At 41.8% G+C, this 19,540-nt stretch overlaps 1 protein-coding gene across 7 annotated transcripts in view; it reads right to left on the bottom strand.

Moving 5' to 3' along the window:
- ncanb (neurocan b) overlaps positions 1-19,540 on the bottom strand; it is a 186,784-nt gene that overhangs the window by 116,773 nt on the left and 50,471 nt on the right. For 6 of the 7 annotated variants that reach the window (XM_067597343.1, XM_067597348.1, XM_067597349.1 and 3 more), the window contains one exon: positions 5,474-5,556. In XM_067597343.1, the coding sequence (XP_067453444.1) occupies positions 5,474-5,546 (73 nt within the window). In that variant the 5' untranslated portion in view covers positions 5,547-5,556. Of the gene's footprint in view, positions 1-5,473; positions 5,557-5,700; positions 5,724-19,540 lie in introns of those variants that run through there. The other variant, XR_010929317.1, reaches the window with a different exon arrangement.

Here is a 19,540-nt window from a genome sequence, read left to right as displayed (position 1 = left end):
CAGACGGTAAGCCTTTATGTGCCTGGCACCGAGCTGCACACAGGGCGGTAATGGCATTTTCACTGTAATAGGAACACAATTGCGAACATCTTTCCTTGTTTTCTTTCTTTCTGTCTTTCTTTCTTTTTCTTTCCTTTCTTCCGTGGTGCCTGCGACGGGCTTTCCGACGACAAAGGCTCCTGTGTCTTCAACTTCCCTACATCAAACCAGTCAGACTGCCAGTCAAGAGACAGATCGAGTGCATCCTCTCCTGTCATCACCACTTCACTCTTGCTGCCTGTGTGTCCTGCAGAAGTGTGTGTAGGTCATAAATCATGACAGATGAGCTGTCTGACAGAGGCTTGCTGCTATTAGTTGATCACTGTGTTAAAAAATGACAGCTGATGCGACACAAATAACTGGACTGCAGCAGGCTCGAGTCAAATGGGTTTTTATAATTCTTGGAGTCGGTTTGAATCTGGAGCATGATGGATGTGTTTTAATGCGTGAGGGAGGTGTAGGAAAAGAGTTTTAAATTGACTTAATGGAAACACTTTATTTTGTGGGTCTGTAATTTTTCCCAAAAATGCTCCTGGAAAGAAGTATGTAATTTGGTTCTAATCATAGAGAAAATAGAGACAGAGTTCTGGGTAGGGCTGTACCTGAATCCGAATTTTCTAAATTGACATTGAGTTGCCAGTTAAGGCCAATCATTTGAATTTTTGGAGTAGTCCACTCAACTTGTTTTTCTACCTATTTATATATAATATACATGGCTGCTGAGCAGTTACAGTCCAGCGCACCTGTAGAGCAGCGACTCACTGTTACAGACATATTTTAGTGTCTTTTCTCATCATCTGTGATGTAAAAAAGACCAGATTTCCACACAGTCAAAGAAATAAAAAGTATGTGTTCTGGTCATATTTCAGTAACAAAGTCCTAGTGCACCACTGAATCTGCTTGCATGGTTGCTGACAGCGCTGTCAGCCAAAGTGTTGATCACATTGGAGGTCAATAGAGTCGGCATTGCCAGTGCCTGGTTCAAAAGTAGTTTAGCCAATTCCACTAACATTCAGCAACGGAGTTCAAAGTGTTGGAGCAGAAAACAGTAATGAGGGAATCACTCTTCCCTCGGTCACACTGCCCTCTATTTCCATCACTCCTCTCTATTTCCATTACAATTAGGTTTGTAGTTAGACAACACTAAGCTTGTAAAAGTGTAGTCTGCTGTTTTGTTATTCTGTGTACAATGACGGACAAAGTGACGGATCGAGTGATGATTCGAATCATCAGCGTTTATGGTGTCGCCTTAGCTCTCAGACGGATGTTTGAGTTTAGTTCATTGAGTTGAGTTCAGCACTTTTTGATTTCCAGGGGAACTTGAAAGAGCAGTAACATTTAAATCCAAGAAAATATTCATTCATTTATTTATTATTTATTTATTTAATGAATGAATGAATTAATTAATTAATGGAAAGCTTACTCCCTTACCATACTATGTATGTTGAATTCTATACTTGCCTGCAGACACATTTTTGCATGTTCAGCCGACCTGCTGTGCACCAACTAAAAGACTCTCTACAGTAGGTTACACTGGCAGTTAACTGGAATTAAATGGAGATGTATTAAGTGAACACTGTCACCATTTTCACTATAATTAGTATGAAATTACATACTTCTTTCTGGGAAGTTACAGCTTCATTATAAAAGTAAGTTGATCTTATTTTATCATCAAAGGTAAAATCAAGTTCCTGTAGAAATGCTATCAGTAAAAAAAAAAAAAAAAAAAACTTAAGTGAAACTTTTTTTAGAACGAGTGGAAAGAAGCTGAATCATTTTTATCTTCCGATATGAATAAAACATCTTAAAAACAGCGGCTTCAAGTGTGGGTTTGTTTTTGTGCGTGCTGATGGTCTGACAAAACTGCTCGCTGTCTTTATTGTTTTGTTTGTAGAGAAATGCATCCTTTTAACAAGACCTTGGAGGACATATGAAGACAAATGGAAAAAAGACGACAGTGAGAAAATAACATGAACAGAGTAGTGGCTGCTCTTAAACACTGAGACGTTAACGTTTAGCGAGAGAGAGAGAGAAATATGCTGAGACTGCCCCGACCAAGCCCAAAAATAATAACCATGGCAACAGAGGTACCACAAATGGAAAAAAGGGGGAAAGATCTTCTGATCAGGGCAGAAAACACATGCACACACACCCACACACACACACACACACACATTTAACCATGCGCTTTGGGGGTGGCCTCTTCAAAGAGCAGATCTGAGGCTATGTACTGTATAATGTAAATTGAATGAGGGGAGACTGGTTTCCTCTTCTTTTTTCTACTGTGTTTGATCACTGGTCTGTGTTTCACTGCAGTGCAGCCGCCTTTCCCCTACAGGAAGCACACGCAGACTGAAATACGCAAAGAAACACATACACGCAGACATGCAAATAAAGACAAAGTCACACACGTTCAAGTCTACATGCAAACCATGCCAAGACAGACAGAAAGTTTCCTGTGTGTGTGTGTGTGTGTGTGTGTGCACATTCATGTTGCCTGTCTAGGCACAGCAGGTCTGCCAGGCGGACATCACGCAGGGTTTGGAAATGATGTCTCCATGCTGACATTTTCTCTCGCATGTTATGTTCTCGCCCAAAACATCCCTCTTGCCTCCTCCTTCCTTCCTTTATTGTACTCCTCCTCCTCCTCTTCATGATGTCTCCTCTTAATACTTTCCTGTCTTTTCTCATCTTTCTCTGTTTTCTCTTTTCTCGATCTAGCTTTATTTATTATTACTCTTTTCACACCCTTCTCATGTTACTTTTTCCTTCCTTCCTTTTTTCATTTGTTTTTCAGATGTGTTCCTTTTCACACTTTCCCTCTACCCCACACTTACTGTATGCTCTAATCATCCTTCAAACCTTTTGTGACCCAGACTGCCTCCTCTTGTTGCTCCTCCTCTCTTGCTGATAAACCATCTCACTGCGGCGTTCCTCCCGTGTTAGCTGACTGCTACCAGGCCATGTCAGGCTTCACAGGAACTCCCCCGAGGCTGCTGCCGTGACTAATTTTGCACCTTCTGAAGCATAATGATACATTTATCTCGTGTGGCATGCAGCCAACATCTTAAATTCATAAACGCACGTACACACACACACACACACATACACACACACACACACAAACAGGAGCGGTTGTACAAAAGTGCAGGCGTGCTCACACTATCGTCACCGCACACACATGTGCAAAAAGCTCACTCCTAATCTGTCCTCCTCCCCCACATCCCACCCTCTTTCCAATCTCTGGGCTGTCAAGCAAAGTGTCAAGGGGTGAGCTTTAGTGCCAACCCTCCCTGTAGCCCTCTACCTCCCATTGACTATTTCCAGAGTCACTCAGCTGAAAAAAAGCACAAAAAGAGGGATGGAAGAGAGAGAGAGTGCAGGGACGGGAGACGTTAATGCTCTCAAAAACTAAAATCCTTAGAGGCCGAGGCAAGAAGTGTCTATTTGCATGACATATACACTCTAAGAGGCACATGTGAGTTTGTTATCAGGCTCCTTAGAGGTGTGTGTGTTTGTGGGGGGGGGGGCTGCTTGGCAAGTTGGCTGCAGAAACTACCTGGCAGATGTAACCTGAGGGTTTCCACACATACATATACACACGTAGAGAAAAGACAGAGGACTTGGCTGTATTTTCATCATGTCTCTACCCAGGAATCTGAGCCCTCAGTCACAGAAAGGCCTCAGTGCCAGGTCTGTTGATTTTTTTTTTACCTCCACAGAAGACAGAAACAATACAGCGAAGTGAGGAGCAGACGGTCAGGGAGGCCACTGAGGGGGCGTGCAGTCTGTCCTACATACGCACAAACACGGGCATACACACACGGATACACAGCAGGGAGTACAAGGGCAGTATAGTGAGGGCAAAAGAGGACTCAGGGATGTGAATGCATACTTTCTCCTCTCTGGAATAAACAGATAAAAACAGGCAAATAGATAGAGGATCAGTTGAGCAACCAGATCAGATACGCAGATCAAATTCTTTCCATAAACCCTGTTACATGTTTCCTAATCAAAACTGTCCCTTTCTCTGCAAAATGAGGGGTTTAAAAAACTAGATATGCAAACAAATGCAAAATGTCAAGTCTCTCTCAAGAGTTTGGATAACTTGCTGACACATAATGAGGGGATTAAGATTCTAAACTCCACTATTTTCAACTAAATCAAAGCGAATTTTAATGAGCTCAGCAAATTTATTTTAGAAATAAATAGCTGGGAGATTTAACAAAATATCAAAATCGTTTCCCTCTCTCTGAGAGGATGAATGTGAGCTTTGGAGATCTCGGATTTGTTTTTCATCTTTACATCATCTTTCTGCCTCTTCTTGGAAGTGCTGTTGGGGTAATTATGAGCAGATGAAATGAGTGGAATCGCTGGGCTGGTAGCTAAGCTAAGCTGTGAAGGTCTGCCAAATGTTCAAAGATATTAACACTGTCACAGAGAGAAATAGGGAAGGAATAGATGGAGTGAAAGACAAAGAAAATGTCAGTGTAGCTGAAAAGATCTAACAAATTATTCTCATGGCATTACAGACTGCCACTGTGAGCTACCAACCCTAAATTGCGATCACTCCCTCATGGGTTGCTACTCTCACGTTCACTCATTCATGAATGCTCATTTGTTCTCCACAATTTGGCGAACAAGACTGGTGAACAAGACGAAGGCAGACGTGAGGAGATTTTGCAGAAGTGGCAATATTGTGATAAAAAAACGTGAGTTTAAGAACATACAGATCATACAGACTTTAAGTATTCTGCACAAATAAAATAGTTTGAATATGTTTTTTTAGAGGATACTGTATCAATGTTTTCTTTGTCGTCAGAACAGCGTTTCTCTACTGGAAGGCTCAGAGTAGAGGGGGGTGACTGCGTGTTGTTTGGCTCCCGGGAGGTGATGTGGGTTTTACTTATCTTTGATTGGAAGGACATGCTTGATTACCTTTATCACACATCACTCTGCCTCCCATCCACTCCCAGTGCTTCCCTCTACGCTGTACAACCCAGGTTTTAAGCAGACATTCATCCCAGTTTAACTGACTGGGGACATCATTTGTCACATCCTGTGCACTGAAGGAGGAGGAGTGTTGACTTATAGACGGTTGTATTTTGATTACAGGAGTTTCACATCCTGATTTTCAGGACAAGTTGCAGATAAAACGTTCAATTTAGGATTTAAATACTGATTAATGTTTAATTTTTACTCCTATTAATGATAACTATGAATCATTAAACAGTTAAATTTGAGGTAATCGCTGGAAACTCGGGATGAAATTAAATGAAAAGAAATGTATTCTGTATTCACACGCGTTTTGGTTAAAAAATGAGATACTGGTGAGCGGTTTGGAGTCAGTTGTGTCTGTGCATGTGATTATCTGGAGTCATGTACAGTATATACTGAAAGTCATGTGACTTCCTACAGTTTAATGAGGACTCACCGCAGCCCACAGTTTGAAGCAGAAGGAGGGCCAGCAGGGGCTGCAGTCCACACACAGGAAGTACGCCCTGCATCCTGCTGCACCTGGAGACAGAGATGAAGAGAGAGGGAGGAAATGTGAGCACACAGAGGAAAGTGAAATCAACACGTTGCTTTTGTTAGGTTCTTTTGATCTGTACCGTAGCCTTGGATGAATCACTGGTGGTATCTGCTTTTCACAGGACTTTTGCTGGTAACTGCTTTTCAAGGGCCTCGGGATAGAGGGCTGTCAGTTCATTCTTCATCGAAATTTACTGATATATAACATGGGCGCTGAAGTCTTCTGAAGCTGTTCGAGACTAACTGTGATTAAGTGCTTTTAAGAGCTGTACAAATAAACTTGACTTGATGTGACCATTGTGTTTCATCCCTCTCAAGTATTATTAAAAGAGAATATGGCATTATCTTAACATGTCAGAGACAAGTATTTTTCCCATTTTTTGCTAAGAGCACTTGTCCTTAACCAAATTTAAAAGCCTCATCCAACTGTTTTCTTTGCTGGTTTATACCTACTGCAGAGTGGTTAAACATATCCCAGCATGCTCTGGGGGAGAAGACAGAAAAAGACCAGGCTGAATATGGTAGACTGGCAATTTACCCAGGGTGTTTCACAGAGGCAGATGCTCAATTTATGCCTATGCTCTCCAAAACCACCTGGCTTGCATGTCTTCAGACTGAAAATTACACTAACATGGAGCCAATAGCACTGAACACGAGCCATCATGCACCTAAAGAATGAACTTATTGCTCTTGACTGTAATACTGTTATTGTAAAGGTTAGATTTCTCAGTGTTGATATAAAACAATGCCTTCGGAATCAAAATATGAGACTTAAATCTCTGATAGAAAAACTTTATCTGCAGCGTACTTTACAGTGTAAATACAAGCTTGTTTGTATATATGTGGTGTGGGATTAACAGACAATATCAACTCAGCTGTGTGCAGGAAAACAAGAGAATTTTTTTTTCTTTTTTTGCACAGCACTATTCACAACAGGGAGAGATACTGATGCGTTTCAACAATAGCAACAGCCAGATAAGAGCACTAGAGCCAAATCTAACATGATGCACCTCTGGGTGTTGCATACGGCGTGTAGAAAACTCTGCCAGAGCAGAAAAATATCAAAGCGACGTAGATGCTGTCACATTAAACGCAGAAAAAATATCTATTTGAGAGGCAGGTTGACAGGAGACATTTATGGTATGTCTGCATAGGTTTATTTGGACAGACGCGTTTGGTTTTTTTTGTAACTGGGGAATTTTGTTGTAGTCTCACACATGCTGGCTTAGTTTCAGTTTAATACTTACAGAAAAGTGACTATGTGGAGCATAAAAAAGTACATTCTGAAGTGACTATCTCAGAGTACGTCATGATTTATTTATTTTTTTGGCCAAAATGTCCTCAGTGTAAAAAAAACCCTCATATATTTATTGGAAACTTGTCATAAAAAAGTCATAATGCTGTTTTGGTTTTGACTAAGGACAACAACTGATGTCAGAGGTGTTAAGAAAGTTCATATACTGTATATATATATATATATATATATGACAGCAAAACACTTTACTTTGCATGAAATACTGAGTCGATTGCAGTTTGGTTTCATGCTGGTTGAATTTGCATTACTTGCTTTGGTAACACACTTACACTTACTTCTCTCTTTCCTCTGTCCAGTTGATCAATAGCAGCTACTCATGTGTGCTCCCAGGGTCAGAGCTGTTTACTGTGACCAAGCCATTATATTTCTCCCTTTTATTTTCTCCACTCATCATCTCTCTAGCACACTTACTCTCGCTATTGATTTCTCCTTCTCTTTTCCTGGTGCTTTCTTTTGCCTCCCCTTACATTTTACATTTAGGCATTTACTGTAGCCCACAAAGGGCAACAGCAGAATAACCTTTTCTTCTTCTTCTTTCTTTTTTTCTTACCACACCCCATTTCACCCATCCTCTCTCCTTTGCTTCTTCCAGGAGCACAGCGGTGGCTCATTTTAAGGCTTTGGCCTCTGTGTTGCCAATATTGTGCTTTCCTTTACCCTTTTCTTATTGCAATGCAAGGTTATCTCTCCACTGCGTCTCCACAATATTGCAGGATTTGTGCAGAATTCTAGGATAAAGTGTGTGTGTGTGTGTGCTCAAGCTGGCATGGGACAGGCAACATGCTGCGGGTGTTCTTTCAAAACATCAACTCTCTCCGGTCAGACCTGACATTACACACCCACATAGAGTCTAAATTCAGCTGCAGATACAATGCCCTGCCCAGAGTTTGCAACATGTTGGAGGATGTACAATGCATCTGCGCTGCATTATTAGGATACATAGAGTTTTATGTTACAGAGGCTTAACTCAACTTAAGGAATTTTCATTGTCTTCTACTCTTTAGTGCTGTTTGACAAACTAACTCCCCCCGACCTACGCTGAATGATCTCCTACTCAAAGTCAGTATAACCGCTCCTGCTGTGTGTGTAATACCAGCCGGAGAGATCCAGCCAGATCTCAAGATGTCAGGCGGGTGCACTGTTCCCTATCCAGCCTGTCAAAGACACCGTACTGGACAGACTGCTAGATGGTTACAAAGAGACAGGCGGACAAAAAGACAGACAGACACTCAAGAAATATACAGAGCCGAGCTGATGCATTTTGTTTCCTGTTCTTAAAGACCTTTACAGGGTCCAAATCAGTCTTTTATGGAGCATGACAGGTCCAACACATCTGTCATCTCATCTTAATCTCACTTTCTACCTTATTCTGTTTATCTATATTTGGATACATTTACTTACCAATCTACATCTGCCACTATATGTATCCGTGACATGCAGGAGTCTCTTTTTGTGTCTTTTTCTCAAGTGTTCTTTTCTCTTTTCTTTTCTCAAACTGTCCAATCACTCTTTTCCTTACCATGCTGCATTATTAAGAAGGCTCATTAATCACTCAGACGACCTGTCTGTCACTCCATCACAGCACACTGCTGTTGTTTCTGCAGCACACGTATTCATACACACAATAACGCTGGTTTCTCAAGGGGGAGTAAGTCCCATCACAATGTCTGTGTAAAAGTTCCTTAGGGTGAAAAATGAGGCTGCCCTTCGAGTGACAAAAGGCTGTTTTCCTTCCAGGAGGATATTACCAAGGTTTTAGCAGGCGACTTGTCACATTGTGTCATACATAAATGGCTTTGGTGGTTGACATTTTCTGCACAAACGGGGGGTTCAGTTCTGTGTTTGCACCTGTTTTATGTAGCATGCATCATCCTTGGGCGGTTTTCTTTTGTTGCCCAGGAGTTATGAAAGCACCTAAATGAAAACAATGGATTCAGCAAGTGGCTATATTACACCTTATGGAACCTGGATGAACAGCAGGACACCAGGTTCTCCAAAACATTAGAGACATATAGAAGAAAGGTAAAGACAAGAGGTGCTAAGTGGAAGAAAGATGGAGAGAAACAGGTGGGGGTACGTTGAGAGGAAAAGGGGAGTAAAAAGAAGAGGAAGTACGGCATAGTGTGTGCGAAAAAGACAGAAGATAGTGAGAGACAGAGAGACAGAAAGAGAGGTACGGAGAAAAGCCAAGCTTATTTCAGCCCCACTCAAATGCCAAGCCTGAGTGGATGACGGGGAACTTGAATCTTAAGCAGCCATAAATTTCCCCTGATGCTTTGCTAGGCCTGCGCTGTACGTATACGCTTGGAAGGGAACGGGAGCCGGTAGACCAGTGTGAGGGAAAATGGCAGGCCTCCCAAAAACAAGAAATTGCCATCAGATTCAGACCCAACCATACGGGCTTAAGCACATAACGCAAGCCAGAGATAGTTTCATTCCATCACACACACACACACACCTGAGCACACACACACACACCCAGTGTACGCTGAAGCAATAACATTTTCCTCACTGCCTGAGAGGCTGAAGAAGAAGACGCAGGTTATGAGGGAGGAGAAGTTGCAACAGCTCTGCATTATAATGAAGTCTGCGATATTATGGAAATTGAATATGCAGTGTACAAAATACCTATGGGAATGCAAATGTACCTGTGTGCTTAGAGTGTGAATGACATGGACAGATGCTTGTGTGAGTGTTGAGCACACACATGCATGCATGCGCAGGATATAAACTCATTAGTGCATACATCTGTGCATTCATCTCAACTCTAGACACACTTGAATGCTTTTTGTAGATTGATTTTCCTTCTTATTGTGCGGTATTTTGTTTTTATTTTAATACCATTGTGTTATTATTATTGCTTTTTTTGTATTATATTGCTATTGATGCATTTTTATTCAGTGTAAGGCGCTTTGTAATTGCTATTTTGAAAGGCACCACACAAATACAGATTAGCAACTCGTGCTCACATGAAAAGGTGCAGTTAATCAGGAGTTGTGCAAAGAGGTATGGAGGGATGAAAGGGGGGAAAGAAGAGGGAATAAAAGCAAAATTGAGACTGTGCTTGTTCCAGCGTTATCGCTAGAGAGCTGAAAAGTGCTGTCAATTAAAATGAAGTGTATCACTGCACTGCACAGTCTGCACATACCCGAACCCACACATAGTGCATTACAGGCTTCTAAGAAGTGCTTGCAGCGTCATGAGAGTGTGTATTTAGATTCTTTTCTGCTGTCACTTTTCAATAAACATGATGGTCCAAAAAGGAAAGGAAAAGATACAAAAAAGAAAGAGAGAGGCTGTGCACCACACAATGCTGACCAGGCTCCACCACACAAAGTAGGGGTGATATTGCTGAGCACCCTGATGGAACACAGTGGGGAAAAAGCTTCAGGGCTGCCCAGAATTATATAGAAACCTATTACTTACAGCTGAAAGCCACCCAGGTCTCCCTTATTCATGTGATGTACCCACCTACTGTCCAGCAGCCAACAGCCAGACACCCTGTTAAGGAGTATCACACTCTTTCTTTCCGTGAAACATATTACATCGCTGTCTTTGTCCAGAAAAGGCGAGCTCATCCTACAGTAGATGTGAATAAGAAAGGGGCAAGAGCGAGGGACGGTTAGAGAGAGAAGGGAAATGATAGGGAGAAAGAGGAAGATACTCTATTGAGAGAAGAAAAACGAAGGAAGGAAGGAGCGAGGTAAAAAAAAGGGGTAGAGAGAGAGGGATGGATAGAGAGGAAGATTCCTCTGAAAAATGAGGTGACAGAAAGCTTTTTACGTGGAGGAAGAGTGGCCAGGCAATTTTCAAATGTCTGAGACTTCTCATTTGCCGAGCTGCAAAGCTACTTTATACGGTGGCAAATATTAAACTTGTTCTGGGCACATCAAGGTCCCCTTGGCCTGCTTGTCTTCGCCTAGAATATAAATGTGGCTTCAGCCGAGGGTACAAGGAAAAAATAGTTTCGACACCCTGTACACAAGAGTTTAAAAAAGGCAGAGTAGTAAGTACCTTCAAAGTTCTTGCGGACAAAAGACTGTCTATGTCTACACATATGTTTATGTGGGTGGTATTTTTGGATATACATATAAAGGCTGCAACTGATCAATTATTTTTTTGATTTGTCAATTAATTGTTTAATCTATAGAAGTACTGAATGTATGAAAAATGCCATTACAAGTTCCCAGTCAATCAAGGCCATCAATTGTTGTTTTCTAAGCTTGAACAAGTGAATGTTTGGCATTTTTGTTTCTCCAACTTTGTTAAGTGATTTTCTTTAGACCAACTAATTGATTCAGTGACTTATTTTCATGATTTTATTTCACACTAAATAAATGAAGTTGTTGCCCTTTCTGAATCAAGCAAAGCAGGATGTGTCTGAGAAAAAAAACTGCAACGTGGGAGTTTAATTACAATACTGTAAAAATCATATACATTGAGATAAAATGATAGACAGTCAACAGAGACTGTGACTAAATATTGTCAAATCTAAGACACCCACCGGTGTTAAAGCCGGACTAATATAATTACAGGGGGTGTGACAACTCTAAGATATATTGGCGTTATCTCTGTCGTGGATGTTTCTTAATCAATATTTTTCACACATATTGTAGAATGTACACATAAAGACACACAGCTAAAGCATGAAAACAATATATTGTAAAGACACCTTCTTTTATCTCTGTATTAATGTAGTTAGGTTCCTCCAGTCACAGCGATGGATCCTGTCCTTAACTGACCAGCTACAACCACATCCTTCTAAGCCCACCTACCTCCATACACACAGGCTCAAATATATTTTTGTATACAGCTGTACATAGCTGTGGTAGGAGGATGTTATCAGTTTATTACAGGAGCGGGACATATTTTCCCTCTTTCACACTTTTGTGACAGAGTGTCTTCTCTGTTCTGTTTCTTTTCTGTCTCGCTCCACTCCAGCCCATACATCTCTGTGTTTCCTCTCTCTCTCTCTCTGCCTTTCCGTGTCTCTCTGTTTTTGTCTGTTGGCAGGATCTGGAAATGTATGGGATACAGTAAATCCTCGTGGTTGACTGCAGGCCGTAAAGACTCCTCGGTTAATCAAAGTCAGCGGTGCAAGGGACACTGAATCATTCTAGGGCAAAGGCCTGATAGCCAGTCAGTAAACTCACGGTATCAGACCCAGCCCCAGATCCCTCATCAAAATTAATACAGAGGCGGTTTATAGATCAGCATCTGAAGATCGCACTGTGTGAGTAGTATCATAAGTTGTGACATGAATCTGGCTTGTGACCTGTGGCCGTGAACTCATATAGTTTTTAGGAGGTGAGAGTAGGGTTAAGAGATACGTTTTTGTCTTTCAGTGGTATCTATCATGATGAGGTGATCATGTGTTATTGTTTTACAAAATTCAGCTGTTAAAACTAAAGATTTCAAGCAGAGTGAGATTAAGTTACTGAAGGTTTTGTCTGATGTATCACACAATGGTGGAATAAAGGTAATTGCAATTTGCATACATTTGCCAAATTTGGATATGTATTGACATTGGACATGTTGTTTCCAATGTCCATAATAAGTCAAAAAAGGTCAGAAATGTAACACCTATTACTGCCTATAAAACTCACCATAGGAATATATACTGCCTGAGCTAAAAACGATGAATAATCAATCCTCTTTCCCGATACATTCCCTCCCTTTTTGCACTCCTCCAACCCCCCTCTTCATGCCATCCAGCCACATGGAGAGTCCAGACTAATTAACAGAGGGATGAGAGCTGCTTGTCGTTTAGGGAACTCATCTAATCTCCTGTATTTTCCCGAGGATGTGGACAACCAGCCCGGGAGATGAGGGGGAGGGAGGGAAGGAGGGAGGGAGAGGAAGGTTGAAAACGAGTGAGATTGATAGTATGTGGCAAATTACAGAGATATGTAGTCAGAAATACCCCCATATGACACCCAGTCACTGTGTGTGTGTGTGTGTGTGCATGTTTAGCTGTGTGTCTTTTTCCTCTCCTGTCCAATATCTCAGCACTTCAAGTTCCAAATTCCTTCCAATCTTCTTTTATATTGCTCATTAAATCATCTCACAAACAGACTACACACTGGGAGGCATATGTGTCTGTGGCCTCTTTGTCCTTAACACACACACACACACACACACACACACACACACACACACACACACACACACACACACACACACACACACACACACACAGAGACCCAGGTTTACTTAAGTCACTTTTGGGGTATTGACATAGACTTACATTCATTTCCTGGAGACCTAATCCTAATCCTTACCCTTATTTAAAGGGTGGTTTCTTTTTTTGTTGTTGAGGTTTTTATATCATTCTGTAGCTTCCCAGCAATGTCAAATGTGTATTCAAATCTGCAAAATGCCATTGTCCTAAGCCCCTCTAAACACTTTTTCCTATGTGACCTGACGTAGGTTTTTGCATGATGGCGTTGCCGCATATAAACCGATATAACACCCCCTAGCCTGCCTAGCCAGTAGCCACAGAGACAGACTGAGCACTCGCTGTTGCTGCTGCTTTGCTAAATGTGCTAACAGACACACACAGATGGAGCACTCACTGTTACTGCTGCTCAAAGTTAAAAATTAAAATCTCCTCCCGCCAGTGAACGGCTCCGGATCAGAGCAGAATCCGGTGTGACTCGCGGGTGTTATTTGTCCCAGGTGCCAACTCTACTCCCGGCTCTCTCTTCCAGAGCTCCCGGCACTCAGCAGCTGTCCCTCCGCTCCGTCCGGTGCATTTTTAAACATCTCAGACTCAACGCTGCAACATCGCTCATAGTATATCTGGACAATTTTTTTCATGCTCTAACATACAGCAAGCGAGTATGTCAGGAAGACACTGTCAGTGAACTGTGTGTGTGTGTATGGGGGGGACGCAATTAGAGTCATCCTTTAACCTAAGCCTAACCTCAACCACTGATCCAAAAATCAGCATTTCACCAATTGGGGACACGGCTTTTGTCCCCAATTGTATAAGCCGTCCCCAATCAACTGGTCTGAAGTCTGGTGTATGTCCCTGAAAGTGACTTAAGTCATACCAAACACACACACACACACACACACACACACACACATGGAGCCCAGTGGCGGGGGTAATCTGCTGCTTTGATGGGCAGTTAAATCAGTCTGCATCTCATCAGAATCACAGTCAGTGACTGCCAGATACAGGCATCCATCTGAGACACATAGCCACACACACACACACACACACACACACACATACAAACAAATCATCAAGTCACCAGGATGCAGACAGACAGATGGTGGGTTTGTATCATGTTCGTGAGGACAGGATATACAGTACCTTTCAAAAGTTTGGATACACTTTCCCATTTCCTTTAATGGGAAAGTGTGTCCAAACTTTTGACTGGTACTGTATGTGTGTGCTGAGTCCCATCCTCTGCTGTGGCCACCTAAGAGGGTGCCAGACTGGACTGTGTCCTGTTACCTTGAGTATAATAGCTACTGGCTGACTGACAGTAAACAGCCAAACACTCTGGCTCCCAGGCTGACACAATGTCAGAAGGGAAGTTGTGGTTAAAAAAATTATGTCTGGTTAAAGGTTGAATGCATAAGAATTGGCCAGAATTTTAGTTTACAATATTCCAAAGTTAAGAAATAACAGTTTTGACGTTATGTCAAAAACCTATATGTATTGTGTTGCAGAGATATCTACTGAGGTTAGCATGCTAACCAGCTATCTCCGGCCCCAGCCCGTACTGTCTCATAATACCACTTTGTACCTCAAGAGCGATAGTGAATCACTGTACCGTCCAGTCTGCCCTCAGTCCAAGAGAGGAAGAAGTAGCAGCACTGGCAGTAATGGTGGAGCCAGGCTGAATGCTGTTGAAATTTTCGCTGTAGGACTGTTAATAAGTCACTTTATTAAGTTTGAATATTTTTTCAGGAAAGAAAGTAACCATGTAGATTCCCAATATGTGGTCAGGTTATCCAAATAACGCCTGTTTGGAAAGTTGCACCTATGTTGTTGGAGCAGCTGTCTCCTGCTGCAGATGCTGGCTGGGGAGACATCAGCTTGCCATGTCAGCTGATCCAACGAATTGCACTGGGTTGCACCATCTATGTGAGAGCTGGCATGAGCCATTTGCATTGTAGCACATCGTAGTGAGCTGGATCGATATTGAAATATATCAGATTGGGTCTTTATTGGATTACTGTGTTGCAAAATGGCAGCAATTACACATTACACTGTAACTGTAATACACTGTAAAGAGTAAGCTTTACGTTATATTCAGTGAGTGACAATGGTGGTGGGGTGATGCATTTGGGGGGAAGGGTGGGGATGAAATGCTGCCCCCTATTTGTTTGGATCAGGTGGCCAGTTCTTACACATTGAACCTTTAAAACAAATGTATGCAAAATTCAAGTAAAGACAGAAAAATGAAGACAGTGACCCGCAAAAGGCTAGAAACAACACTAAGAATGCTAATGTTAGCATGCTGACATTCTCACAATAACAATACTAATATATTGACATTTAGCAGGTATAATATTTACCATGTTCACCATCTTAGTTCAGCACGTTGCTAATTAGCTATTTACTAATTAGCCTGACACAACGAGTACAGCTGAGGCTGATGGGAATGCCATTAGTTTTGCTGGTATTTGGTTATAAACAACAAATTAAATGACAAACTGGACTGACTCACTGACACTTGCCATCCCTAAAACTCATATTTGGTTAAACCAATTATGTGCTAAATTCAAATAAAGGCAGACAAGTGAAGACAGTGAACGCTAAAAGATGATATGTAAGAATGTGTGTCTGGGAGTACACCCGGCATTCCTGAAAAATTAATGAGCAGTGTCTGTGAATGCTGAATGAAAATAGTTATAATATCATACTTGATATTCATCTAATTAAAACTTTTTATTGTGCTTTATAAAACACATTCTCTTAACACTGAAGGTCTGCAACAAATGAGAAGATTAATCGATATTTAAATAGACAATGTGAATGCTCAGCAGATGTTACATTACATTTTACAAAAAAAGAGATTCACTTTCAATTATCTGAGACGATAATATCTGCAGTAAGAAGTACATTGTGATTCTACCTCTGCTTGTTTTTTAATCTATAATCTCTACTGAACAATTCATATTGACTTTATCCTATTATACATAGAATAAATGAGTGAATCATGGGGAGAATGTGCAGTGAGATGTGACCAAAGGATTTTAGTGGTAGAAAGGTAGAATGGAGGTAATCTCAGCCTATAAATGAAGCCAAGGAGGCAGAGAAGAAGTAAGGAGAGCGGCTTAACAGGTAGAGGTATTGACAGGCAAATCAAGCGAGAGAGGAGTGACTGAGATTAGTGATTAGACATTGGCAATGGATCAACTCTGACCAAATGTACCAGATTGTGGATATAAGGGAATGGCATAGGAAGACATTGGAGTTCGGAGAGAAGATTGTCAGAGAAGGAGGTTTTAAAAACTGATGAGAGAGAGAGACAAGATGAGGAGCATCAAAGTACGCTGAATAAATTGAGCAGAAATTGGAATTGGGAGCGAACCATGGCCGGAGAAAAGAAAACCTGATTTTGACAGAAGAGACGGGAGAGTGAGAAAGAAACAGTGTGAAGGAGAAAGACTGCACTGTGATAACCGTGTGGGAAAAAAAGAATCGAAGTGTGAGAATGAAAGAGGAGGAAATCAAATGCGCAAAGCACTAAGAAAAGAAATGCCGCGGGAAAAAGGGAGGGTGAATAGAAAGCAGCGTGCTGATAGTGACAGTAGCTTTAGTGTGCTCTGTACTTATTAAATAATCACTCTTAGAATGGCTAATGAGTCATGAAAGTCTGCAGATGTTTCCAGTCTCCCGTCAGGAGCAACAAAAGAGAGAGTGTTGTTGAAGTGTAAATAAGGAGGGTGAGGAAGGTGTGAGATGCTGATGGGAGAGCAGCTATGGGAGATGCAGAGGAGAGGAATGACAGTTAGGGCACCTTTGTGAAAAAGAAGATAACACGAGAGATCGAGGAAGGGGGAGTGGGATAGAGAGCGAGAGAGACGGGAGAGGGGTTTGATGGTGCAGCCTGGCTATTTCCAGCTTTATTGCTAAGCTCAGTCCGAGCACGATTCCCTGGTCTGAGATGGAGACAGACTGGGATCCCCTTGGTATATCGATTCTCAGGCACACTCATTTGGGAGAATCAGAATTGATGAGACCTGCCTAAGGCCAAGGTTTATTTACTTATTTATCTGGTGCCTGCTCTGGCCCTATCTGTCTGAGAATATGGGCTACCTGCTGGGGCCCAGCAGCTCGCTATGTCCAGGCGTGACAACTAATTTGAAGGCATGTGTGTGGGAGAGTGGTGGAGAGAGATACTGAGCATGCAGCAGGCCACCTACACCGCGCACAAGCTCCATAAATCAAGACGAGACAGCCAACACAAATTGACATTTCACAGAGGGGCGTAGTTTCATTTGAGGTGCACTTGATTGTTAGTTTAAGGCTGTTTTTGCGATGTCATTATGAGTCAGTCAGCCTGCTACCAGAGGGATCAATTTAAAACAAGCTACGTGCTTTGCTCCCTGCTGCAAAGTTTACGTTTTTTAAAATTACACCCTGTCATCACTCTAGTTTGTAATCCACGATGGAGATTTCCAGAGGCTTCTTCTAACTTTGTCTCATGAGTGAGGATACTTTTAAGTTTGTGCCTTTATCTGGTGACTAGAAAGGCAAAAAAAACCCATAGCCCCTGTTCAAAGTAAACAAGTGTTTCCAAGCATCTTGTATAAAGGTTTTTCCTCAATGAAATTCCTCATATCTCCCAGCCAGACAGTGTGTTTCCTTGCAACTATTATCTCTGTCTCATCCCTCCCAATCCTCCCTCCCCTCGTCGCCGCCCCAATCTTGTAAGCTACACACACTCCCTGATAATTGGATTTGAACAGACAGTTCAAACGGCGGCATAAAATAATTAGCGACAAAACTCGGAATCAATCTCAAGCATGGCGATCGTCTTCCTGGTTTGGCAGGTCTCACTGAGGGTGAGGATATCAGTTTTACACAGTTTGAAGCTTTTTGAGCACCTGCAAACACAAACACATACACACACACACAAGCAGCTGTGATGGATGTGTGATGTGACGAATCACTGGGCATTCTCATATTTAGCTGAGCGAGACAGTACATACGTGTCAGTAAATGCGCGCACGTGTTTGTGTGCAGCCGTGCGCATTCAATTTGTGTTTGCTTTCTGATCTGGACAAATATACAGTATGTGTGTGTGTTGGCAGTGATGAGAAGCCCTTCGAGTGTGAACCAGATGTAGCAGAGCATCGATATCCACCCCCCCTCCCCTGCCCCCCCTTCTTCCCCCATCTCTTGAGACAGGAACAAAGAGGCCAGACTACATCAGGCAGGCCTTTGATCAGCTCAGCTCTATCGTGTTCCTAATTGACAGCCCTCGGAACCCGGATGCTTCCACTGCAACATGCACACATAAAAAGTCCTCCGATATATTATATGGCCTTTGTATTTCTTTTTCACAACAGGCAGTTGCTCACAACATGTCCTTGTGGCTGTCCTTGTAAAAATCTGTAAGGGCGACCCACTGCATGAAGAGTTATAAATATAAACTACCTTACATACCTATATTGTTTTTGAAATATTCCATGCAGCACATTAAGAGTTTTGGGCAAAGTTTAAGGCTGTCGCTAGAGCGCTACACACTTACAATTACCCAAGTGGCCTTATCACCTGAGTTAATGTAATGAAACAGATTAGTACCTGCAGCCTAACACTTGACCAGGGAAAATTAGAGCCAGCCATAAAGTGATTATTCATCTCCACTGAACCCACCTTCAGAAGAAAAGTCAAGGAAAAAAAAAATTTAAGGCGCTCCAGCCCTGAATATAAAGTAATAAAGTGATTTAGTTTCTACTACTGCTTTATTGGAAGCAAATTAACTGCTTTACAGTGGAGAACAGTGTTAGCAGCCTGTAAATTTGATCACATTTATTATATTTTGCCCTGCTGAAGAGAAGAAGTGGAGAATTTTTACTCTGTGAGCTGACTAAATGAGAATGATTTCAGTGTCGCAGAGCTAAACCAATTCACTCAGAAATGCTGTTTCTTGTTGAGTCAACAGCGTCACTGTTTTCCCAATAAGACTTCACACCACATGAACACACACATACACACAGGTCCCACAGAGGAGTGCACAGCTGTTGAGTTTCTAATTTATAACAATATAAACCCGAAGAAAATGAAAAAGAAGGTTAATTGTGTTAATTGTGCATTACAGTCACGCATTTTTAATTCAGAAAGTCGTTGGTGACAAGCTGCCATTTATGCTAAAATGTGACTTGTTCCTCTAATCTTGTTTGATAATAGCTTAATGGTTCTTATTGTTGTTCAACAGCATTGGTTCTGGAGTGCAGAGCTATTAGCCTGTCATATATCAAGCCCTCAGTGTCATGCGTAATGGCTAAGTGTTTTGAACCAACTAGCTCACAGCAGCATGAATCTTCCTGAAGGTTGGTGATTATTAATGATGGTGGCAGCGCAGAACAACCACCTTCAATCACACTGCAGGTAAATCCTGGTCCCACAACAAAGAGGATGGCGGAGAAGCACCCTTTAATTCCTTTTTGCCAGGAATTAATCAG

The sequence above is a fragment of the Thunnus thynnus genome, chromosome 8 (assembly GCF_963924715.1).
Source record: "Thunnus thynnus chromosome 8, fThuThy2.1, whole genome shotgun sequence".
Taxonomy (NCBI): Eukaryota; Metazoa; Chordata; class Actinopteri; order Scombriformes; family Scombridae; genus Thunnus; species Thunnus thynnus.
This window is presented reverse-complemented; position numbering and strand designations above follow the sequence as displayed.